This window comes from Lithobates pipiens, unplaced genomic scaffold (assembly GCF_037356315.1).
Source record: "Lithobates pipiens isolate NorthernLeopardFrog02 unplaced genomic scaffold, aLitPip1_a1.2 Scaffold_28, whole genome shotgun sequence".
NCBI lineage: Eukaryota > Metazoa > Chordata > Amphibia > Anura > Ranidae > Lithobates > Lithobates pipiens.
Genome location: NW_027507789.1, coordinates 73566165 through 73592666, shown reverse-complemented (window position 1 = coordinate 73592666; position 26502 = coordinate 73566165). Strand labels below are relative to the sequence as shown.

Genomic DNA, 26502 nt, shown 5'->3' with positions numbered 1-26502 from the left:
GGGGAGACAGTGAACCAGCCTGTCACCCAGCCGGCTGTTGATAGAAGATCACAGGATCATTCATCTTGCGCAAAAAGCCAAGCTTCTGCATCAAAAAAACACGGACCTATGGGCCCGCAGGCTTCCTAGGCGTATCTCCTTCACTAGGCAAAATAAAACTGAGGCTGTTAGGGCAGACTGTGGGGATTTTAGCCTAGGGACCGCCCCCTGGGTGGAATTAAAAGTTCTGAAGTGTTGTATTACAACTTTGCCTAGTAATCTCCTGTGATAGGGCTAACAACCCATTTTGTTACAGAGAGGAGCTGTGTCGGTTGGTGAATATAAGAGAAAATCCCATTTTCTTTTTCATATATCATGGGAAACAGAGTCAGGCTAATATTCATTACATGCTGGGATGTCCCAGAGCAATAGCCTTGAGGGGAGGGAGACATTCTGACAAACAATAGCCATCAGAACTTTTACAGCAGCCCCCAGCCCTATGGCCAAAAGCCAAATCCTCTGCTGCTCGAACATCCACTTGATAAAAATGTTGTGAACGTATGCACTGAAGACCAGGTAGCAGCCTTACAAATCTGAGCCACAGATACCTGATGGCAAAAAGCCCAGGAGGTTCCCACACCCATGGTAGAATGAGCTTTCACCCTAAAGGGAGGAGCTTTATGTTTCAGAACGTAGGTCTGCATGACCAATTAATGGACCCAATTGGCAATGGAAGCTGCCTGCCCCTTCTCGAGTCCTCCTTTTTTTTTTTTTTTTTTTTTAGTTTAACCAAAAGTCTGATCCTCGGATCTCCGCAGATCTAGACAAATAAACCTTGACTGCCCGGACAACATCCAAAGAATGCAGTCGTCTCTTCTGCAGAACGAGGCTGAGAGAAAAAAAAAAGGCAAAATAATGTCCTGATTTAAATGAAAGGCCGACACCACTTTTGCCACTTTTGCCAAAAAGGATGGAAAAGGTCGTAACACGACTCTGTCATGGTGAAAGATCAAGTACAGTTCCCTGCATAAAAGGGCCGCCAACTCCGACACACTTCTAGCTGAGGTAAAAACCATCAGGAAAGCTAGCTTGCGTGACAGCAAGGCTAACAGAATTTCCTTAACAGGTCCAAATGGTTGTTTTTGTAACACAGACAGCACCAAGTTCAAGTCCCAAGGAAACAAAGGTGACCTATGTGCAATATAAGTCTTCCAGACCTTATGATAAATATTCCTAGTGATAGCTTTTCTAGCATTAACTAGAGTAGACACCACTCGTCCCGAGATGCCACGGTCCTTTAAAACCCTGGCTTCAATAGCCATGCTGTCAAATTTAGAGACTGTAAATTTGGGTGTAATATAGGACCTTGAGACAGTAGATTGGGGCTCACAATCTCCGGGAACCAGGGCCTTTTGGGCCAGGCTGGTGCCACCAGAATAAATGGAATCCCCTCTCTCCGAATCCTGCGCAACAAATGTGGAAGGAGAGGGAATGGAGGGAAAATATAAACCGGGGAGTACTGGCTCTATGGAACACCACTGGGTGTAGAGACCATTCCCCCGGGCAGATCTACTGGCAGCTGAGATAATCTGCTTTCCAGTTCTCTACTCCCGGAATATGGACTGCTGATATTATTGGCACATGTCCCTCTGCCCAGGCTAGTATGTTTTTCACCTCCTTCAGAGCTGAACAACTCCTGGTACCACCTTGGTGGTTTATATAGGCCATGGCATTGTCGGTCGGAACCCTGATGGAGTAGTCCTGAAGCTCCACCACCCAGGATCATAGAGCCAGACGTACTACTCAAGGACGTTGATGGGCAGGGTCTACTCTGTCCCTGACCATTTCCCCATGGCTGTGAGCCTGTCTAGGGTCGCTCCACCGCCTGAGAGACTGTCATCTGTAGTCAGTACTCTCCAAATTACCGGGAGAAAGGATTTCCCCTTTCGTAGGTTCTGATCCTGCAGCCACCAGTTTAGGCTTAAGCATGCCTGAGGAGATAAGCACATTGGATAATCCAGGGCTTTTCTTCCTCCGTTCCAAGCCAACAAGATGTCTTGTTGTAAAGGCCTGGAATGGAACTGGGCATAGGGTACTGCCTGGAAGGTGGTTACCATCCTCCCTAGAAGACTCATACAGAGGCAAATGGAGGGTTGTCTGGTGCCCCTTATCTGACGCACCTGATCCTTCAGGGTACAAATCCTTATGGGTGGCAAGAATACTCTTGCTTGGACCATGTTTAGAATCAGACCTAAATATTGTAGACTTTGAGCTGGCCTCAAGGCTGACTTTTCAGTATTTATGATCCAGCCTAAGCTTTTCCAACACCTCACTATGTATATTATGCTCTATTCTAGAGCCTGTACTGCGTGACCTCTGAGCAGAAGGTCTTCCAAATACCCGAGCACCAGGATCCCTTAGGCCCTTAAAGGACCCAATACTGGTGCTAGGACCTTTGTGAACACCCGGGGAGCTGTAGCAAGCCCGAAGGGTAGAGCCACAAACTGAAAATGACATTCCTCTAATGCAAAACGTGGGAACCTCTGATGAGGCTGAAAGAAAGGTATGTGTAAGTACGCATCCTTTATATCGATGGAGGCTAAAAAGTCTCCCCTCTGGAATGAGGTTACTACTGAGTGGACAGACTCCATCCAAAAAGGATTGTATCAATAGATACTTGTTCAGGGACCTTAGGTCCAAAATGAGCCTTGTGTCCCTGTTTGGTTTCTGAACCGTAAACAGGTTTGAGTAAAACCCTGTGCCCCTTTCGGATACCAGAACCTCTACCATCACTCCTTGATGCACTAGATGATGTAGTGCCTGAAGCAATAAGTTTATTTTTGGTGGATCCGAGGGAATGAACACTGGATCTTAGAAACCTCTGAGGGGTTACCCCCTGTAACTCCAGCTTGTAACCGCGAGATCTAACTGAGGTGACCCACTCGTCCTGAATTGTTGTTTTACAAATGTCCGCAAAATGCAGCAGCCTTCCCCCCACCCGATGAAGTGGGGGCGTCCTCTCAAAAGGAGGGCTTGGTGCTGGGTTTAGAAGAATTTTGGACTCTGGCTTTTTCTGGCCCTGGCCTTGCGGCTTGCCCCTGGCCCTAGTGCCCTGTTGGCAGCGGAACCACCCTGACTCCGAGACATTTGAGGAAGTAGTCCCTGGGTTTTTAAATGAGGGACGTTTTGTGCTTTTCTTCACAGGAAGTAGAGAAATTTTCCCTTCCGGAAATCTTTTGGATATATTTGTCCAAGTGATCACCGAATGAACGTTCCCCATGAAACGGGAAACCTGCCAATAACTTTTTACAAGGAAGCTCGGCTGACTAGTTCTTAAGCCATAAAAGTCTGTGCATATGTACAGACAAGAGAGCCAGACAAGAAACCTGCTGTATTGAATCCTTTAAAGCATCAACAGAAAAAAAACAGCGCTTTAGGAATATCGTTTTTACTTTCAAGCAGATCATCCTCCTGGTTCGGCCTATCCGGCCATTTGACTTGATCCTTTAAAGACTGGCAAATACCAATTTCTGCAACAGCTGTCTGAATGGCTGAACTGGCCAAAGAAACGGAAGCCTTTAAAGTGGTTGTATATGTGGAAATATCTCCTAAACTTGCACCATTTAGGAGATATTTCACTTGTAGTCCACCGAAAATTAATGCGTGGAGAAGACAAAACTTAAGTGCCGTTTCTTCCCTAGCCTGTGCTGTTAATCGCAGCTCCCATGCATGGGAGTGACATCACATGGCTCCGGCGAATCACAGAGCCGGAGTTCGTGGCCTGGAAGGAAGAGGGGCCAGAAGATGGACGCTGCCTACACAGGGGACAGCGCTGGATTCTTTTGCAGGTAGGTGGCACATAATGGGCTAGTATGCGATGCATACTAGCCCATTATGCTTTTCATTTGCAGGCTTTGCAGTGAGCAAAAGAGGAAGTAAAACCCATCAGGGTTTACTTCCTCTTTAATAACTCCAATTTCTTGTCAACAGGGTCTTTCAAGCCCTGTACGTTATCTACCGAACAAGTTAAGTTCTTGTTTAACCACTTTCAGACCGGACCAATTTGCTGGTCAAAGACCAGACCACTTTTTGCGATTCGGCACTGCGTCGCTTTAACTGACAATTGCGCGGTCGTGCGACGTGGCTCCCAAACAAAATTGACGTCCTTTTTTTCCCACAAATAGAGCTTTCTTTTGGTGGTATTTGATCACCCCTACGGTTTTTATTTTTTGCGCTATAAACAAAAATAGAGCGACAATTTTGAAAAAAACGCATTATTTTTTACTTTTTGTTATAATAAATACCACCCAAAAATATATAAAAAAAGTTTTTTTCCCTCAGTTTAGGCCGATACGTATTCTTCTACATATTTTTGGTTAAAAAAATCGCAATAAGCGATTATTGATTGGTTTGCGCAAAAGTTATAGCGTTTACAAAATAGGGATAGTTTTATAGCATTTTTATTAATATTTTTTTTTTTTTACTAGTAATGGCGGCGATCAGCGATTTTTATTGTGACTGCGACATTGTGGGGGACCCATCGGACACCTTTGACACATTTTTGGGACCATTGTCATTTATACAGTAATCACTGCTATATAAATGCAGTGATTCCTGTGTAAATGACACTGGCAGTGAAGGGGTTAACCAGTGGGTGGCAGTGTAGGTGTTAAGTGTTCCTAGGGGCGTGTTACTAACTGTGGGGGGGTTGGGCTTTCATTTAGTGAACACTGATCTCTGCTCCAATCACATGGAGCAGAGATCAGCGTCACTAGTTGCTAGGCAGAATGGAGAAATGTTGTTTACAACGGCACTTCTCCATTCGGCCGCTCCGTGAGACGATCGCGGGGATGCCCACGGCGATTGAGTCCGCGGGTCCCCGCGACCGGACTCACGGGGGTCCCGACCAGCGCGGCTGAGAGGCAGACATTGAGTGGATATCTTCTCATCCAGATTGCTCCGAAGCAGACTCATCTGCTGGGCACTCCACCGAATCTTGAGCTTTAAGCTCTTTCCCATCCTCGACCCATTTCTGTTCCAGGTGAGGAGACTCTAGGGAGGGGGATCTGTCAAGCTTCCTGCCACCCTGCAGGATGGAGGCAATCATGCTGGCAAGCCTGTGCTCTAAACCAGCTGGGGCTGAGGACAGTTCATCCTTAGTGATAAAGGGTGAAGCAGCAGCGTTAACTGTAGGCCCAATACCAGATGGGCGCAGCAGCTCAGCCTGCCTGGGAGCCTCTGGTCTTTTAGGGGATACAACACTAGGAATATGACTAGGTTTATCAGGAACTACTGATGACGTAGGTGTGCCCCTTCCCTGTGGTGTTAGTCCCACTCCTCTTTTTGGAAGACATTCAATGCCACAAACAAAGAGTACTTGGGTGTAGTTAAAGCATCTCAAAGGGGAGACCCTTTAATAGGGCTCATCAAGCCCCTATGCAACAATCCTGCTAAGCACCTTTAGCCTGCCATTCAACACCACGTGGCCCGGGTAAGGAGAAATGAACCACTGCAAGTGTCTGTTCAGAGCCTGCTCTGTGTCCCCCTGCTGCCTTCTGGAAGCACCACATGCTTGGCATACACAGTTTAAATAAGCTGGGTGTGCACTGGAATTTTCTATGCGTGCAGTTCCGGTGAGCGGGCGTGACTGTATTCACTTATGACGCAAATTTTCATGTGCCCAGATAATAGGCTACATTGCATGTGCAGCGAATCCGCGTGTGCCATGGTCACCAAACAAACTGCTGAACCCAGTGGCACTCTTGTGAATGCACATGTGCCATGGCGAACCAAGACAAAAATCATACAGGTAAAAAACAGCCAGACACAAGCAAAAGAGGTACATTTTGCAAACACCCACAGCTAGCCCAGAACTACCCTGTATGGTCACCACACAAACGTATCCAGCCTTTAGCTAACTTGACTGATTGTTACAATCACTGGGACACCCCATAATACAAAATAAAGGGGTTTCATTTACCCGTCCAGGCACAGGGCCATTTGGGAACTAAGGGCCAAATCTTCACCCTTCACGGTGGGTTCCTATCACTTGGACCTTCAATGACTGGGTACCCTTTCATGTTTGGGGTCCACTCGCATGGACCTGTACAGCACCCTGCAAGAAATGCCTTAGCGCTGTAGTGTCCAAGATTTCCCCTCCGCAGGGTCCAGCGCCTAGAGGCCACATTACAGGCAAAACCTTGCAGGATCTTGAGTCTTATTTGCGAAGCTCAGGTACCATTTATCTAAGCATGAAAGCCTGTGACAAATTTATCTGATCGGTCAATCCCTTGATTAATTTTTGGAACTGTTTGTGGGACTAGAGACATGGACCTCAGAGAGCTCAAATAAACCATGCCATCCACTTTGTAGACACTGGTAAAAAATAAAAGTACTTCCTGTATGGGAGGGGTTATATAGGGGATCACTTCCTGTCTGAAGACCTTTTGGTCTACCAGTCTCCATTCACGTAATGATGAAGTATAACCCAGCAGGTAATAAATATTAACCTGACTCTGTGTCCCATGATGTATAAAAAAGAGAAAAAGGTATCAATATCAAAACATAGCCACTTAATGTGAAAATTGTGCTTGCTTTTTCTGCACAGATGTTCAACTCTGAGTCCAACATGAGATAAACAGTGTACAGGGGGGGGGGGGAGCAAGGTGGGACACAAGGGCACAGGTAAAGCAGGGCACATTAGGTGGAGGCAGGGCCCATTACATCGGGCACACAACAGGGCACCTTATGGAGCACACAGCAGGGCACATTATGGTGCACACAGAAGGGCACATTACAGTACCAGTTTCCCTCATATGCAGAGCATGGCAGGGAAGTGGCCATGATCAATCCTCTTGTAGCATGCTGTTCCAAACCAGCTCCTCCTCCCTGCCTGTCCATCCCCAGTGATGTCATATACATATACAAAATAAAATTGCGCTAGTCTGGAATTATTAGCAACTTATGCTTAATGTGCTATGACACCCTGAATGTATATAAACATCATAAAGTGCAAAAAAGAAACATTAATGATAAGAACACTTAAAAGTCTGTGTAAAAAGTACATCCTTGTAATTGATGTAAAAAGTCCAAGAATAAGAAACAGTTGTTCCACTACCAAGTGACATGATGTAGAGGCTTCTGTGGCACCCCACACACAGTGATCGGGTAATATTACCAGTTAGCCGGGGACACCTATCACTAGGATGGTCTAACACACAAGCAGAATAACCTCTGCAGGGTAACAGGAACCAAGCCCTTTGGATTTTCCCCTTTTCGTGTACAATTTTATTCATTGTAATTATGATGTTCATATATATTCAGAGCGTCATAGCACATTAAGCATAAGTTGCTAATAATTCCAGACTAGCGTGATTTTAATTTGTATATGTATGTTTTCTGGTTTATATCACTTGGTTAATCGCTGCAGTCCTCATTTCATGTTATAATTTATTCCCTTTAGCGCAGTATACCACCCTTTTTATTGATGTCATATACATGCATCTGGGATGGACAGGAGGGAAGGAGGGGCCTGTGGGGAACACCGTGCCATAGCTATCACTATTGCAGCTGCTTCCATGCCTAGCTCTGCATGTGTGCAGAGGGGATGCAATCTGACAGCTGCCTTTGACTGACAGGCTGGTCGCAGAAGAACCCCTGGGGACCTCTCACATAACCCTGACTGAAAAACCTTGTATTGCACACCTTTTGTTTTGATGCAACTGAAATGTATTTACCAAATTAAAAATGAAAGTTCAATGGGGCATTAACCCATATTTTTTTTTTTTTTTTTTAACCTTTTGTGCATAAGGTCCCTGACTAGTAAAAATAGTTAAAGCGGAACTTTATCCATAACAGCTTGATAAAAAATAAAATATTCTTTAGCAAAGAACAGACAATACATTCCACGTCAATAATTATGCTATCAAAATTAGTATTTGCAATATATTGCGTCTAGCATTGTTCCTGTTTTCTCGTGCAGGAGGCTGTCATTTAGCTGAAGACCAGAGCCCCTGAACAGGAGTTAGTCTTTAGGCTGCCAGCAGATTGGCTTCTACATTTTTGGCACAGTGCCAAAAAATATACAACTGAGCATCTGTAGAGCAGGGTGATACAGTGTATTACTTGATTTTGAACCCTATAGGCCGAGATTTTAAACGTCCAGTGGGACCTGACTGGCAGGATATTGCGAATAATTTGTCAACAATATCAATAAACACAACTTTGGTTGAATCTAACTATAAAATGCTACTGCATTGGTATATAGTGCCAACTTGAATAGTTCAGATGAATATGCAGGCTTCATCTCAGTGTTTTTGGAAATGTGACCAAGTACTGTAGGCTCTATGATTCTTCTATGGTGGCACTGCCCCAAAGTGACACAGTTTTGGATTAGGACGTTCAACCTCATTCGTTCAGTCACAGGCCAAAATATCTCTAGGAAGCCCGAGAGTGCCCTCTTTCAAAAATTAAGCAATGATATCCCTAAAATGAGGAAAATAATAATTTCCTACAGCATATGATACTAGCAACCAGAATAGCCATTGTGCAGTGTTAGAATCAACCAATAGTCAAACTTGACTATCTCACAGAAAAATTTAACTCGATCATGATCAATTATAAGCTAATGTGTACTCCATAATAATCAAGCTAAGTTTGATCAATCAATCCGTCCTTCCTTCATGGTTCGTTGTACAAGTTTATGCAGGGTGGTTGACCATTACTTTTTTGTTTATCCTTGGATGCTGGATGATTATCTTTCGCTACCCAGGCTAGCTGATGTAGCAGTCTGCGCATTTGGAAACTGTGCTCTTCTTAACCCTTCTTGTATCCAGAGTTAATGCATATATCACAAGCATACTGCAGAGATATCCAAAATAATGTCCAAAAGTTTATTAAAGCTATCACATTACAGCAAAAACTGAGGCATGCTCAGTAGAGGAGGGGTCATACAGTGGGCTGAATTGCAATGTTTTTTCCCCAGTTTGCCTCCTGAAGGTGGAGGTATAACGCAACTGTTTTAGAATTCTCGTGTCTCTCAAATGACGATTGGAAAATTGCAACTACCATCTTTTTACTCTACAGGGCCTTTGCTTACAGCAAGCATATCCTGTTGTGGAGATTGAGCCCTGGTTCACATTGGAGCGATTTGGCATGCGATTTGACATGTCAAATCTGCAGCAAGTTCCGGCAATGGTAGTGTCCAAATTGGTGCGACCGATTCCCAAAAGTAGTTTCTGTACTACTTTTGGCGACTTCAGGGTGCAATTTCCATTGACATCTGTGCAGCAACCTGCACAGATGTCTCTGAAATTGGCCCCAAAGTCGGGACTGACATGCGGGAATGAAATTGTGCGAGTTCAGCTGAACTTGCACGATTTCATTCCCGCTGTCAGTGTGAACCTGGGCTTAAAGTACTTTTCAAACCCAAACTGACAATATTAATGAGTTAAAATTGGAAAAATTGCTCTGGCAGCAAAGGGGTTGAACAAAAAACATTATGCTATCAGTAACAAGTAAAAAAAACATGACCTTATGTTATGAATCAAGAATGATCCTAAACCTGTGAGATATCAATCATTTCATGTTTTGATAGCTATTGAAAACGTCACACAAAAATTACTTTATGACTCAATGAAATACCTTTAAAACTTATATTTTGATCCCAATTCCCAGTAACAAACCTTCTTTAGGCCCCGCTGGATACTGCAGTTCTTGCAGGACACAATCTTGGAGTCCCAGTGCTCAGAGGCACCACAAGTAAGGCATAGATCAGGGTCACACTCACGAACAGCCAGATAACATGGGCATTGTTTGGTATTACACTGTGTCTTACATCTGCATCCAGGGAAGCGGTTTTGACCTGTGGGGGAACACAGGAGACTAACCCAAATATAACAAACCAGTGATCAGACAAGGTGTCTCATAAAAAATGCAGATTGTTAAGCATAATTGTACCAAAATAATTAACAAAATATCTACTTCATATGAAAGAGCAAATAACACACATCAAGAGTTATTGCATTTTACACTCTACTTATGCCTGAAACATATTCCATGTAAACAGCATGCCTTCAGCTTTATCTAGCAGCGGTGAAAGGATTGACTAGAGAATCTGAATCATTAACTTACGTGTTAATGATTCGGATTCTCTAGTCAATCCTTTCACCACATTGTTTTTAGAACTACAAAAGTATTATTACCCTCAGTAGATCACAAAGGCAGTGCGTTTTGAACACATGCAGGAAACACATGGAACATGCCTTTCTGGCATTGCATTCTGGTGTGAACCGCAGCCAACAACAGGACACCGGTAATCTTTGACTTCATCAGTGTTGTTCAAGTAGTATGGTTGCCTACCCCTGAGCTAGAGGAAAAGGCTGCAGAAGCTTTACAGTATTGAAAGTTCATAGTGCTGCACTGCCAAAAGAAGTAATTATCAGGGAGATCAGATAAGACACTATCCTTGTAAGTTTAACTCTTTTGTGTCTCACCAGCAAGAGAGTTTGTCCCATCATTTATCCTGCTTTTCTTTTCTCTATCCCTGCTGAGAATACATGACAACGGATACTGTGCAGAGCAGGGCGAGACAGTGTTTTACTGGATTTTAAACAGTATGGGCACTTACTTTCAATGTTTTACATAGTTATACCTGCAAAGGGGGCCAACATGAAGTGATCTATCTGGATCTAATTTTCTGACTAAAGTTCCACTTTTAGGTGAAGTCTAGTTCCCTTTCCCAACATTCCATGGAGGGTAGCTTTGTTGAATGATCAAGGTTCATAGAGAAATTTGTAGATAAGAGAAATCCCCTTCAGATTGATTCAATGGTCATTGAAAAAAGGCATCCTCTGATGGTGGAATTTTCTTTAACCATTAAATTGGTTATAAAATGGCAGATACAAAAGAGTTTCTAGAAATATTTCCTAAAGGTTACATGAGCTGAACAGAGATCGTGAATAGTTTTAAATACCACCAGAAAACGAGTTTCCATTGGTCTTTATTTTTTTAAAGCAAAAGATCAAAACATTTTTTATCTTTTGCTTTTAAGACCCCATTCACACCTGAGCGTTTTGTAGCTTGACGCCTGAAGCTACAAAACGCTGGAGGGGAAAAAATCCATTATTCTCAATGGAGATGGTTCACATCTCCACTCCAAGTCGCCTGAAGCCCTACGCCTGAAGCTCAAACAAGTTCCGGACCCTTTTTTGTCACGTGAATCGGGCTGATTTGGGCGTTTTTCTTCTTTTAACATTGGTGACCTTTTGCCCTGCACAAATTTGCGGCAAATCGCGTTAAAAACGCGGTAAAAACCGCCGCGTATCGTGGTAAAAAACGCCGCAAAAAACGGTACGCTCAGGTGTTGATGCAGTCTAAGGGTAGAGGAGAGATTTGGGGTCTGTTAGACCCCAGATCTCTCCATAAAGAGGACCTGTCATGCTTTATTGTTATTACAAGGGATGTTTACATTCCTTGCAATAGCAATAAATGTCATAAAAAAAAGTTTGTAAAGTGACAGTGCAAAAATAAAAAAAAAGTAATAAAAAATAAATAAATGTTTTAAAAGAACCCCGTGTGCTCACATTCAGTGGTGAATGCCTACATGGGTCACACCCACACACAGTATGTAAACGGTGTTCGCACCACAGCTGAGGTATTGCCATGAACATCTGAGCGGGAGCAATAATTCTAGCACTAGACCTCTTTTGTAACTATAAACTAGTAACCTTTAGAAAAAAGCAACAACTGACATTTTATTCTCTAGGGTCTCTGTTATATATATATATATATATATATATATATATATATAGTTTGGGGGTTCTAAGTAATTTCCTGTCAAAAAATACAGATTTTTACTTGTAAACAAGTGTCAGAAAATGGCCTGGTCAGCAAGTGGTTTTAAGGATCAGATCCCACCAAACAGCACTAGACTTAGTGACCATTGTCACCGGGACTGCGAGGTAAATTCAAAATTCATCAGATATCACCAGAACAAGAATAGAGGAGAAATCTTCTGAAAGGAAACAGTTCTTCTGATGACAGCTAAAAGGAGATTTTTCTTCACTCACAGTTAACAACACAATTTCCACATTACAAACGCCTTTAGTTCCACTAACAATTATGTTTTAAATGGGCCCTTATATTTGGATACAGATTGATTGGATAGTTTAGGCAGGTATTTTTATTATATTGTTTTGGTTGATATAAAGTTGGCTGTACCAAGATTGCAGAGTGTGAGGGCCTGAGAGTTCCTTTCACTTCCTCTTTTCTACAGGACAGAGGGTAAAGGAAAATCTCCCCAGACACTATGGTGAATTTCATTTTAAATATGCAAATGTTTGTCACATTCGCACAAGGAACTTTTTCTACATAGACTCCTAAGTGCTGGCACCAGATGTTCAGATATTATTGCATTTTATAATTTCCACAGTAGCATAGTCTCCATCAACACTTCCTACCATTTGCAAAATATAATAAATCTTATACTTTAATGGTATGTTACTCACAGTCAGGATTGCACTGACAAAATTTTTCACAGAAGTTCTGTGTCATGATGCATGGACAAGTGCTATCACAATGATGATCTGGATGGTCACAGGGCTGGTAGTTGTACACCTGATTGGCTGAATTGTCTATTTAAAAAAAACACAAAAAGTGTTCATTAGTTTTGAAAAATGTTAATCACAAAATTTTAACATTTCCCTTCTGCATTTGTAAGCAACAAAACACAAGTGGGACTTGTGCAAAAAGTGTTCCGAAGAAAAATCCCCCTCTTCTTCTCTCCCTCTCCAACAATTAGCTTATCCCTTGCCAGTTTCTGGATTAACGATTAGGCTGCATTCACACCTGAGCTTTTCAAAGTTGCATGGTTTTTACCACGTTTTTGTTCAGATCGCCAATATAAGAGCCCTTTCACACTGCCAGCACCCGGGCGTCAGTGGTAAAGCGCCGCTAGTTTTAGAAAACGCTCAGGTGTGAATGCAGCCTTACGGTGAGAAACTGGCTAGTTGTGGGTTTGGGAGTTCTTGCAACTAAATATAACAAAGGTTAAATTATAAAATCACACATGTGATGTAGACTTCCTATTACTAATAGGACATATCTCTGCTTTTTGAGGTATCTCTTGGAACAGTTAGTAAAAACGTGTTGACCGGGTAAGTAGAACCATTGAATTGCTAATTCCTTTGAATGGGCAGCAATGCTCTTACTACTGCAGTTGTGTCACCCTTGCTGCCGTAGCTGTGGCTGCTTATATGTTCGTTCCAATGCTAGCCCTGTTGGGGAATAGCCACACCTAGCTCCACCTGTAGCTCTATAGACTGACAGCAGGCAGAGTACATGAGAAATCCAGTTTGCCATCTGCATTTAGCATTCACTCCCCAAGTTTACCCTGTACACAGTACTAAATTCCCAGTGGGCCCCTGTAAATGGGGAAGAGTTCTAGTTAGGATTTTCTTCCCTTTAACAGTACATCTGGTGGCATTTTAAAGAAAAAATTAGCTAAATCTTCTTTTTACTTTGACAGAGTGCAAAAAGATCAGAACTACTGCTAAGTTTTTATTGCAATTTAAGTTACTTTTAAGGAGATTTTCAAGACAGGAAGTTATGGGAAACGACTTCAGTGGGGACACCGGTCGATTTAAGAAAACTGGAGGGTGCAAAATCTGAATAGAATTAGCTTACCGAAAAAAGCTGAAGCTAGAAGTTGATTGACTACCATGCACAGCTGCGGAGATTTTGTACTCTCCAGTTTTAGTGAATCAACCACACTGACTCTCTTTCAATAAATTAAGAAGAATTAGTACCTCTGACACGTCATTATTTTTACCCATGTCTTTCTGTCCCTGTGATAAATGGTGATAAATGATCTCCAGTGATATCAGAAACAGCATAAAAAAAAAAAAAAAACTTGTCAGAAATATTCACTCTTCCCAAGTCTATCCAAAACTAAACTAAACAAAAATGTTTTGACTTGAGTTAAACTCTAAGCTGTACCCCATAGTGCCTTTTTTCTGCCACAATATGTCCACAGTTGATTGATGCCCAGCATCACTCTCGCTTCACCCACTTACTATTTTGGCACTTTTTTTGAGAGGGGGTCATATCGCCGCAGAGTATCCACTGGACCCCTCTTTTCTCTACACAAAATGCAGTACAACTTGAGCATGCGCAGTAGGCAGCCAGGTGTGAAGCCACAAGGGATCACAGCTGGCTGCCCACAGGCAACATGCTGGCGCTGGAGACCCGCAGAATAGTATTTGTAATTGCTGACTTATTTTTTAAAAAGGGAACAAACATTTTAAACCAGAAGATTCAGGACATCAAAATGTATGGTATCATGCGCATACCTAAAGTGGCATCCCTATGGTGCCCTGTATTTACTGTGTAATACTGTGTGTCTTTGTGATACAAAGAGGAGACAGGCTTCATTACACATCAACCATTCCCTGCATTATTGAGCATGTGAAAGAGGAACCTGCAGCATTACTTGACCACTCAGAACACCTAAAAAAAAAAAAAAAGTGTATAGAAAAAAAATGCAAAAAATTCTGCAAGTGGGGGCTACAAGGGGGGGGATGGGTTGGTGGGATCTGAAGCAAAGCACTACAAACATATTAACAACCCAGTACTGAATTTTCTTCTGCTGAAACACATACTTTATGATACATTGAATTTAGTATGGTATACATACCTTTTTTAAGCTGAATCTTTCTGCAATGTGCAGCCCACAATCTAGTTTAGAAATAGAAGAAAATCATTTAAACAGCTAAACACTTTCATTTCATATACTTACAGAATAGGTACTACACTCATATTTGCCAGCCTATGAGTTATGTTATTATTTGTTAATAAAAACACCCTTGGGGTGCATCATTTTCTTACAGGAGGTGAAAACCAAACAACGTCTGTCTTTACTGTGAATTTGAAGACAAGAAATGTAGCGCTAAACCGACATTAAACTCAAAAAGAAAAGAAAAAAAAAAAGGAAAAAAACTTCTTTTTTGAGTAAGTACAAGTGGCCTATACTCAACAAAGAGAAAGCTGGTGTGCTAATTAACAAGCAGGTGCAGAACACAATATGTGCAGGGTATAATCCCTGGTGCTAGATAAATACCACAGTGCATAAACAATACAATAACAAAGTAGGGTCACATAATATGAGTCCTGAAAGAAAAAATATATTGCCAGTTCATCAGTCTGTGCACAAGTCCACTTATATGGAAAGAGACTGGCCAATCTATCTCAAATAGACTTTAACTCAAGGTATCAATGAGACGTGTCCCAGCAATCTGTTGGTCTATGGAGATATCTGTAGATGCAACAATCTGGAGGTATAAGATGGATACGCTTACCAGAAAAGTTGGACCCGCATGCCATACGACAATGGGTCAGAAGAGCTTGTAATCCCTAGGGATTGTACTCCAGCCTCTGGAGAAAAGGGTCACGGTATGGAATCCTCTCAGGAACATCCACGATCCCAAATGAAGATAGGTGAATCGAATGGTTACCGACCAGTAGTTCCCATATCAAGGGGTGAAGGTACCTCAAGAACGGTATGTATCCCGATTCCAATTCTGGGGTTCATGCAGGTAGCGTATAACAGGGAAGAGAAGAAGAAAAAAGGCTCCGGATGGTGTAGGTCAAAAAACCAATAGGTTTTAATAAAAAATACGTAGTATACAAATATAAAAAGTATATCAATATCAACAGGGGCTGTTGATGACCGCTTGTGTCGAAACGCATCGGGCAGAATTATTGCTTTGTTTCTAGTTCATGTGTTTTTCTCATGATCACTTTTTATATTTGTATAATACGTATTTTTTATTAAAACCTATTGGTTTTTTGACCTACACCATCCGGAGCCTTTTTTCTTTTTCTCTTACCTGTTATATGCTACCTGCATGAACCCCTGAATTGGAATCGGGATACATTCGGTTCTTGAGGTACCTTCACCCCTTGATATGGGAACTACTGGTCGGTAACCATTCGATTCACCTATCTTCATTTGGGATCGTGGATGTTCCTGAGAGGATTCCATACCGTGACCCTTTTCTCCAGAGGCTGGAGTACAATCCCTAGGGATTACAAGCTCTTCTGACCCATTGTCGTATGGCATGCGGGTCCAACTGTTCTGGTAAGCGTATCCATCTTATACCTCCAGATTGTTGCATCTACAGATATCTCCATAGACCAACAGATTGCTGGGACATGTCTCAATGATACCTTGCGTTAAAGTCTATTTGAGATAGATTGGCCAGTCTCTTTCCATATAAGTGGACTTGAGCAGACTGATGAACTGGCAATATATTTTTTCTTTCAGGACTCATACTATGTGACCCTACTTTGTTATTGTATTGTTTATGCACTGTGGTATTTATCTAGCACCAGGGATTATACCCTGCACATAATGTGGTCTGCACCTGCTTGTTAATTAGCACACCAGCTTTCTCTTTGTTGAGTATAGGCCACTTATACTTACTCAAAAAATAAATTTTTTTTTTCTTTTCTTTTTTTTTTTTTTTTTAGTTTAATGTCGGTTTAGCGCTACATTTCTTGTCTTCACATTTATTATAACTTTGTATGTTTGAATGTTAGCTGCTATTTCAATTTAAGTAGCCCAGTGTTTTGCCTTTTTTTACATTTTTACTGTGAATTACATGCCAATGTGTCCCCATTCCTTAAAGAGATCGTGTGGAATGGTGGCTTTAAAGCCCAATTCTGGTTAAAATCTTTTTTTTCCCCATTGCTTCCTTCCACACCCTTTCTAAAGGTGTTTCGTTTTTCTTCTCTGATAAAGTCAGTTATACTCACTTGAGTTCCCTATCTAGGTCCCTTTCTGCCTGCGGGAATTGCTAGTTCAAAGTTCCATGTTAACTCATGCTAGCCAGTATCCTTCACTCCTCTCAGTCTGAAGTCAATGCTCCGCTGGCCAACCATTAAGAATTGTTCACGTTACGCAGATAGTGATGTGGACACTAGGAAAAAGAATGCATCCATGAAAGACCCCGCAATAATCAAATGATTATCGCCCGGTCTGGATAATCACATGACTGCCTTAAAGCGGTTGTTACCCTAAAAAAAAAAAAAAAAGGATCCTGTTCCTTTAAAGCATGGATAAAAGCACAGTAATTTGGCCCTTTGTATAATCTAAAATACCTGACTGATCCTGCCTGGTGCTGCCCTCCACTCTGTAAACTGACCACATTCATCATGGCTGCTGAGCCCTGATACCGTGGTCAGTTTATGTGCCTCCATCATCCACTGTCTCTTCGCTGTCCTCTTCAGCCCTCCCTGCCTGTTAGCTAGTGTCAGTGCCCGCCCCTCCCCTCCTACTGCTAATATAACTTGGCTATTTTAATATAATCCCCAGTGTTGGATAACATTATGTGTCCCAGTGTATGTGCTTTATTAAAAAAAATGCAGTTCAATACCTTATTTTAGATCCCCACTTACGTGACTGCCTGCCGCTCTTCTCCTCTCCTCCTCCCGGCTGACATCAGCGGGGATTCTCAGCCCCTCCCACCCTATCTCTCAGATCGGGGAGGAGAGCGATGGGCAGTCACGTGAGTGCTGAGAGGTGTTGAAACCATCATACCATTATACCTATGAAATAAGGTATAAAACTGCATTATTTTATTAAAGCGCATACAGTATCTCACAAAAGTGAGTACATCCCCCACGTTTTTGTAAATATTATATCTTTTCATGTAACAAAACTGAAGAAATGACACTTTGCTAAGATGTAAAGTAGTATGTGTACAGATTATATAAACAGTGTAAATTTGCTGTCCCCTCAAAATAACTCAACACACATCCATTAATGTCTAAACCGCTGGCAACAAAAAATGAGTACACCCCTAAGTGAAAATCTCCAAATTGGGCCCAAAGTGTCAATATTTTGTGTGGCCATCGTTTTTTTCCAGCACTGCCTTAACTCTCTTGGGCATGGAGTTCACCAGAGCTTCACAGGTTGCCACTGGAGTCCTCTTGCATTCCTACATGACAACATCACAGAGCTGGTGGATGTTAGAGACCTTGCGTTTCTCCACCTTCCATTTGAGGATGCCCCACAGATGCTTAATTGGGTTTAGGTCTGGAGACATGCTTGGCAAGTCCATCACCTTTACTCTCAGGGACACACAATATAATGGACCACAGGGGATTGTATGAAGAGAACAAAGTAGCTTTACAGGAACTTTAAGGTAAGTGAAAACAGGGACTTTGTTTTTTTCCCCCCAAACCCAATATCCAGAGAGAGGGAGGTAGTAGGCAGTTTACAATTATCCTAGAGTTGGGCTTCTAAATAACCTGTACCAATAAAAATGAGGGATTTTGACTGTAAATTCCTCATCTTGGAGTACAGTACTGGAAACAGAACATGTATTCTTAGACCATGAACTTACTGGCAAGTCAAAATTCCTAATATATTATTTGTACAGTACAGGACATATGAGTAATATGCATAGACCAAGTGATGGGCAACAAGATTATTACACAGAACTGCCAACAGGCCCACAAAGAAACACAAAGGTTAAGAAAACCTGAAGCACCTTCAAGAAGGTCTTGGAAATGAGTTGTCTGATCAACCTGGCAATGGAGGAATGTAAAACAAGATATCCTCTGACAGTTTTGAGAACAGAGGCCATAGCAGCCAAGTAGATCATGACAGCCCTAAAAAGATTCAAATGGTGTAAGACAATTTCCTTGTTATGTTTTAGAGCAGTAAAGAGGGAAGAAAGGATAATGTCCTCATTGAGGTAGAAAGAAGAGACCACCTTAGGTAAAAAATGGGATTTTTTAACAGCTTACCTATAAAATCCTTTTCTTGGAGTACATCACGGGACACAGAGCCATAAGTATTAACTTTATGGGTATATAGGCACCCTCAAGTGATGGACACTGGCACACCCAATACAGGAAGTTCACTCCCTATATAACCCCTCCTCCTACCAGGAGTAGCTAATTTTTGTACCAAAGCAATATACACAAATCCCAAAAGAAAGGAGGGCCCTCTCTGTCCACTGATGTACTCCAAGAAAAAGATTTTACAGGTAAGCTGTTATAAAAATCCTATTTTCTTTATCATACATCATAGGACACAGAGCCATAGTATTAACTATATGGAACATCCCATAGCAATGTTATTTGAGGGGAGGAAGACACAACCCGTAGGGAACCCCCAGACTTGAGGACCTATACTGCTGCCTGCAGCACACTGTGCCCAAAGGCGATATCCTCATGCTTATGTACATCCATCTGATAAAACCTGGTGAATGTATGCACTGAAGACCAAGTTGCAGCCTTACAGATCTGAGCCATGGAGGCCTGGTGATGCACTGCCCAAGAAGCACTAGCTGCTCTGGTAGAGTGCGCTTTGACTTAAAAAGGTGGAATCTTACCTTTTAAACCAAAAGCCTGAATTATAACTTGTCGAATCCATTTAGCAACAGTGGATTTTGATGCTGCCTGTCCTTTCCTAGGACCTTCTGGCAACACAAATAAGACATCAGTCTTCCGGATCAGAGCAGTAGTCTTTAAATAGACTTTGACCTCTCTTATCACATCAAGACAATGTAGTGACTTCTCTTCCCTAGAACATGGTTTTGAAAAAAATGATGGCAGGACAATATCTTTGTTCAGGTGAAAACCTGAGTCCACTTTAGGCAGAAAAATTGGACGAGGATGCAGCACGACCCTGTCCTTGTGAATAATCAAATATGGCTCTTTACAAGAAAGAGCAGCCAATTCTGAAGCCCTCCTTGCTAAGGATATAGCAACCAAGAACACTAACTTCCTTGTCAGAAGGACTAAGGGAATATGTTGCATCGGTTCAAATGGCTGTTTTTGTAACACTGACAAAGCTAAGTTCAATTCCCAAGGGTTCAAAGGAGATCTGACTGTCGGAATAAGCAAGAGGTCTTTAAAATAAGACAGATAAAGCTGAGACTTGACCCTTATGCCGCGTAAACACGATCGGACTATCCACCGCTAGTAAAAGAGCTATAGGAAGAAAGCAGAGGCCCAGCAAGAAGAATCGAAGAGGGGGACAAGACCCCCGGGCGGCGGCGGCATCGAAGAAGAAAGCCGGGCTCCTCTGCTAGTAAAAGAGCTAGCAAAAGAGCAGAAGATAGCGGAGGAGTCTGGCGAGAAGACCCCCAAGACAGAAGAAGACCCCTGGAGCTGTGCAATAAATTATTTTAAAACCTTGTGTTGTGTTTTATTTACCTTTTTTTCACCAGGTGAATGGCTCGTCCCCACCCCCTTTCCTGACTGGCCGGGCTGCGTGCTCGGATAAGGGTCTGATATGGTCTTTGGGGGGGACCCCCACGCAGTTTTCGGCATAGGGCTTCCCCTTTAAATCCATACCAGGTGACGGGGCTAGTGAGAGCAGCGACATTGACTTCCTTCCTAAGTCCTGCCTACCTGGAGCTGCATTCAAAATGAACGGACTTTCCTCCGTGTGTGGGCAAGTCCGTTCATTTGAAAAGTCCGGCGGACTAGCACACAGACTGCCTCGCAGTCTGGCGGACAATTTTTAAGTCAAAACTTCTTTCTAAGTCCACCGGACTTTTGGGAAAAAATAGTCCGCTGGAGCCCACACACGGGCGGATTGTCCGGTGGACCATAGTCTGATCGTGTGTACTCGGCATTAATAGTACTCAAGGTCAGCTTCATCTCTACCCCTAATTGTAGAAAGACAAGAATTCATCCTACGTTGTACTTCCGAGGGTGCCAAACCTTGGATTCATACCAGGAAACATAAGCCCTCCAGACTCTATAATAAATTTTTCTGGAAGCTGGCTTCCTTGCATTAACTAAGGTAGAGATAACTGACCCGGAAAGCCCACATGGAATATCGGCCCCTGTGAGAGTATGTCTGGCCTTAGTGGAAGGGACCATGGATCCCCCACCGCCATCTTTACGATTTCTGCATACCAGGACCTTCTGGACCATGTTGGGGCTACAAAAATTACCAGCTTTCTTTCCAGCTTGATCCTGCAAAGAAATTGTGGCAGTAACTAAATAGGGGGAATGCTTAACAGGGTCACCAATGCATCTGTTCCGCATGTGAGTGGATCCCTTGTCCTGGACACAAAGTTGACCAAATTCATGTTGAATCTGGATGCCAGAAGATCTACGTCCAGAGTTCCCCATTTTTGACAAACAGCCCAAAAAATGTCGGGGTGAAGGGACCATTCCCAAGGAGCAACTGCTGGTGGCTCAAGAAGTCTGCCTACCAATTCTCTACTCCTGAAATGAAAACTGCTGATAGGCATGGAACATTCCTTTCTGCCCAAGTTAGGATATGGTTCACCTCCCTCTGTGCTGCAAGAGTCTTGTTGCCCCCTTGGTGATTGATGTAAGCCACAGCTGTGGCATTGTCCGATTGGATCCTGACAGGACAACCCCATAACCTGAATATCCAGGCCTTCAGAGCCAGACCTGCTGCCCAAATCTCTAGAATGTTGATGGCCAAGGTCCTTTCTGTCCTTGACCACTGTCCCTGGACACTTGTCTTTTCTAGCACTGCTCCTCCCAACTGGGCCACCAACTGGTCTATTAAAAATAGATAATCTAGGTACGCCAAGACTGTTATGCCCTGTGACCTTAACCTGGCTAGAGGTGGAGCCAAAACCTTTGTAAAACACCCGGGGTACTGTAGCTAGCCCAACGGGCAAGGCTACAAACTGAAAATTATGCTATTCTACCTCGAAACGCAGAGACCTTTGGTGAGCGGGAAATATAGGGAAATGCAGATATGCATCCTTGATGTCAATAGATGCCAGAAGTTCTCCCCGAAACCACCGACCTGATCGACTCCATGCGAAAAGAGTGGATCTTCAGGGACTGATTTCAATTCTTTAGATCTAGAATGGGTCTGACATCTCCATTCGGTTTTTGTACAGTAAAGAGGTTTGAATAAAACCCCAAATCTCAGCCGTCACATCCTAAAGAGGTTGCTTTGCATTCTTTGGATGTGGTCCGGGCTCTGCAGGTGTATCTGTCTGCTACAGCTCCTTTTCGGAGGTCGGAGTCCCTGTTTGTATCAGCGGCTGGTCCGAAGAAGGGCCTGGCAATCTCGTCGGCCACCATTTCTAGGTGGATCAGACAGATCGTGGTTCAGGCTTATGCCATAAGGGGGCGGGCGCCCCCTTTTCATGTCACGGCACATTCTACCAGGGCAATTGGTGCCTACTGGGCTTTCCGACATCAAGCATCCATTTCTCAGGTATGTAAGGCGGCGACCTGGTCGTCCGTTCACACTTTCACAAAATTTCACAAGGTTGATGTGAGCGCATCTGCGGATGCATGCTTCGGCCGCAAGGCTTTGCAGGCGGCCGTTTAAGGTTGCAACTCCTCTGTTGAGGAGTTCTTGTTGTTATGGGTGGAGTTTATTTTCTTTCTGTTCCCACCCCTCATTTTTTACACTGTTTGGGGATGTCCCTAAGGTCAAGATTAAAGGTGCTGTGTCCGTCAACGAATGAAAGAGAAAATAGGATTTTTGTACTCACCGTAAAATCCTTTTCCCTGAAGTTCATTGACGGACACATGTTTGTACTGCTTTTTGACAAACTGAGCTGCTGGAAGAAGAGTGAGGGGTTATAGCCACTAGGACCACCCCCTAGGCGGTACTGTGCAGTTTTTCTGTTTTCACATGTTCTGCCTAGTCCTCCCTGAAGGTGGCGATATAACCCTAAGGTCAAGATTAAAAGGTGCTGTGTCCATCAATGAACGAAAGAGAAATGTCCTTTCCTCTATTGGGAATGCCCATCTGCAGCCCTTACGTGCCCCACGGCTCTTGTGTCCTGAGTGTTCAGCCAACTCACTCTCCTCACTATCCAGCTAAGGAGAGACTGCTCTTGTACAATGTCTCCACCTCGCACTTGTGCCGTGCGTCCTCGTGGACGATACGTCCCACACACGGCACTGCTCCTAGGCCCTGCCTTCTCTGTACACACCTGCGCCCCCTTTTGTTCGAATTCCCGAGGGCAGCTTTCGGGTCCTGTAGACCCATCACGAGTAGAGGGGGAACAGAAGCAGAGACCAGAATGACGGCAAGCAGGGGCAAACTTTTAGAGCAAAAATTGGAACCTCTGCACCCCCCGGGGGGTATTGCAAGGGGAGCAGCAACAACTGTTGAATTGCCTAACCCTCTTGGTGCCTCCAGAGGGGAGAAATGCGGAAAGGCAGATTTCTTACCTACAAAATAAATCCCCGCTGTGACAAGCTGCTGCTGAATCAACACACAGACTGACACCGAGCTGAAGCGAGGACAACAAATTAAGACATGTGCATATACTCTCTATAGTGGAGATTTAAGGCATGACAACATTTTTCTCCAATAGGTGGACCATAGGTGGACTTTTTACAGTTCCTAGGCTTCTTCCCTTACCTTATCCTCACCGCAGGATACTGCTGTGACAGACAGATCCAAACTTCACCCATCGCAGCGGGATGCGTCAGCAAACCTTCAAGGACTGGGTCCCTTTTTATCGGGGTTCCACTCCCGTGGACCTGTATAGCACCCTGCCAGGAAAAACTTTATTTAATGTGAGCATGACCAAAGCTTTGGGTCCCGGGGTTCAGCCCTGCAAGGAGAGGCGTCCGGGTACCATCCACTTTGGCCTCAGTGGCACTTTGGATGGATCCGGTCTGTGGAGGCTGTTTAAATCCAAAAAGAAACCCTCCAGCTGAGCTTTTCAGAGCACATCTTTACTCGTGACCAACACCTTAGACCAGTGATGGCGAACCTTGGCACCCCAGATGTTTTGGAACTACATTTCCCATGATGCTCACACACTGTGCAGTGTAGCTGAGCATCATGGGAAATGTAGTTCCAAAACATCTGGGGTGCCAAGGTTCACCATCACTGCCTTAGACACTGGCGAAAAAACTGAGGTACACCTGGTAGGAGGAGGGGTTATATATGGAGTGAACTTCCTGTATTGGGTGTGCAAGTGTCCATCACCTGAAGGTGCCTATATACCCATATAGTTAATTCTATGGCTCCGTGTCCCAAGATGTACAAGAAAGGAAGATTTTGGTATCAAAACCACATTGGCCATGTGCAAAAATAAGAAAGGCTATTTACATGAAAGAGCTGGCAACTCAAAAACATGCCTAACAGACATAATTGGCAACCAGGAAGGCAACTTTACACATGAAGTCTTTCAAAGGAATGTCTCTAATCGGTTCAAAGGGGGATCTCTGAAGAACAAACACCACAAGGTTGAGATCCCAAGGTAACACAGATCAAATTTTGGGGGATTTAACCACTTTATCCCTGGAAGGTTTCACCCCTTCCTGACCAGAGCATTGTTTTGCGATACTGCAATGCGTTGCTTTAACAGACAATTGCGTGGTTGTGCGACACTGTACCCAAACAAAATTTATGTCCTGATGGGTCTGATTATCAGTGCAGACCCATCGAGGATGCCCACTGGAGACCACCTGGTGAGCCCACCAGGGATGCCAATCAGTGCCCATTAAGATGGCACTCTGTGCCCATCAGTGATTGCCTGTCAGTGCCTCCTGATCAGTGCTGCCTTTAAGTGCCATCTATCAGTGCTGCATATCAGTGCTGCCTATCAGTCCCCATCAGTGCTGCATATAATTGCCTCATCATCAGTGCCAATTAGTACTGTCTCATCAGTATCCATCAGTGTAGCCTTACCAGTGCTCATCAGTGAAGGAGAAAACGTACCTATTTACAAAATTTTGTAATAAAAATTAAGAAAAACGTTTTTTTTTCACCCTTTTTTAGTCTGTTTTTATTTGGAGCGCAAAAAATAAACTCCTGTTGTGATCAAATACCACCAAAAGAAAGCGCTATCTGTGGGGAAAAAAATATGCAAATGTTGTTTGGTTACAGCGTTGCATGATCGTGCAATTGTCATTCAAAATGCAACAGCGCTGAAAGCTGAAGATTGGACAGGGCAGGAAGGGGGTGAAAGTACCCTATATTGAAGTGGTTAAATTAGCAACATCCTGGAGAAAATTAGAAAATTGATTAGTGATTGCCAGAAAAAAGGCTTCTGAAAGAATGGATAAGGCAGAAACTTGTCCCCTTAATGGTACTCAGTGCCAAACCCTGGATAAGACAAGACTGAAGAAAGGCCAAAATACAAGGGATAGCATTTTTTTCTTCAGTAAGAAGACATGAATGCCCTAGGTCAGTGATGGCAAACCTTGGCACTCAACATGTTTTGGAACTACATTTCCCATGATGCTCATGCACTCTTCATTGCAGTTGAGCATCATGGGAAATGTAGTTCCAAAACATCTGGGGTGCCAAGGTTCGCCATCACTGCCCTAGGTTCACTGAAAAGCCAGAAGTGGGGCAAGCACTCAGGGTACATAGGAAAGCTCACAAGTTGTGGAAAGCATTGATGTGAGGGGAAAATAGGAATGTGAATATAAGATTCTTGTATGTTTATGGATGCCAGAAATTGCCCTTGTCTGAGAGAAGCAATGACAAATTTTGTTGATTTCATCTACAATTTTGGTACACTCAGGAATCTGTTAGCAAATTTAAGTCCAGCACTGGAAAGAGGCACCCATTTGGTTTTGGGGCTGTGAATATGTTTCAATAGAAATGTTGAAATTGTTCTTTTGAATGAACTGGTACAACCATTCCTTGTTCCTAACGTTGGTGCAAGGGGTCATAAAATCTATCGTCTTCTGATCTGAAGCTGGCAGATTTGACGGCAAAAAAAGAGAAGAGGGGGCAGAGACTATTTTGTACCCCTCTGAAATTACAGATTGGACCTAGAGGCCTTGGATGTCTCAGACCCAGACGGACACAAATGCCAACAGAAGTCTCACAACTACAAGGACTAGGGGCACCCCATCATTGTGAAAAGGGCTTCTGGTCAGGCTTGGTGGACACTTCCTCTAGGTTCAAATCAAAGCGGTTGTGCTTGATGCATTTTTCAGGCACGTTTTTTAATGCATTTTGCATTTTTAAACCAGCATTTTTGCATGCAGTTTTATGCATTTTTTTTCTCATTAATTGCACTGTAAAACACACTGTATATAGCTGGTTGCTAAGGAGGGGGTCGGCCGCTGCGTCCTTAACAACCGATGAGTCATCAACTGTCAATGGGGTTCCCCACTGAAAGTAAAAAAAGAAAATTTGCCGGTAAAAGAATTTGTGAAGAAAACACTGGGACTTTAAATTAGGCTATTGAATTGTGGAGGTAAAATGATTGTAAACATGATTTATTCATTACATGAGTATAAAGCAAGTAGAAAAGTAATTTTGTGTATATACATATACACATGACATGAACATGATGGATAAACCACATACATACATAACGGTTTGACAGCACATGGTCATAACAAATAGATATAAAGTATATAAATACTTTTATGTACACCTGTCATTAGAACAGCATTCAGCAATATGATAAAGGGTATAAAAATCTTTAAACAAACATGATGAATTGTAAATATAGTACATCTTATTAATAGACATGTAAGATGCATCCTGAATGTCCGACAAAACACTTCCTCAGG

The 26502-nt window shown here is 43.1% G+C and overlaps 1 protein-coding gene across 2 annotated transcripts in view; it reads right to left on the bottom strand.

The window, feature by feature from the left end:
• The window catches only part of LOC143935487 (histone-lysine N-methyltransferase EZH1-like), a 598044-nt gene that overhangs the window by 101790 nt on the left and 469752 nt on the right, over window positions 1-26502 (bottom strand). For both annotated transcript variants that reach the window (XM_077459407.1, XM_077459408.1), the window contains exons 15-17: window positions 14672-14712; window positions 12486-12611; window positions 9663-9841 (exon numbers count right to left, since the gene is read on the bottom strand). In XM_077459407.1, the coding sequence (XP_077315533.1) occupies window positions 9663-9841; window positions 12486-12611; window positions 14672-14712 (346 nt within the window). The remainder of the gene's footprint in view (window positions 1-9662; window positions 9842-12485; window positions 12612-14671; window positions 14713-26502) is intronic.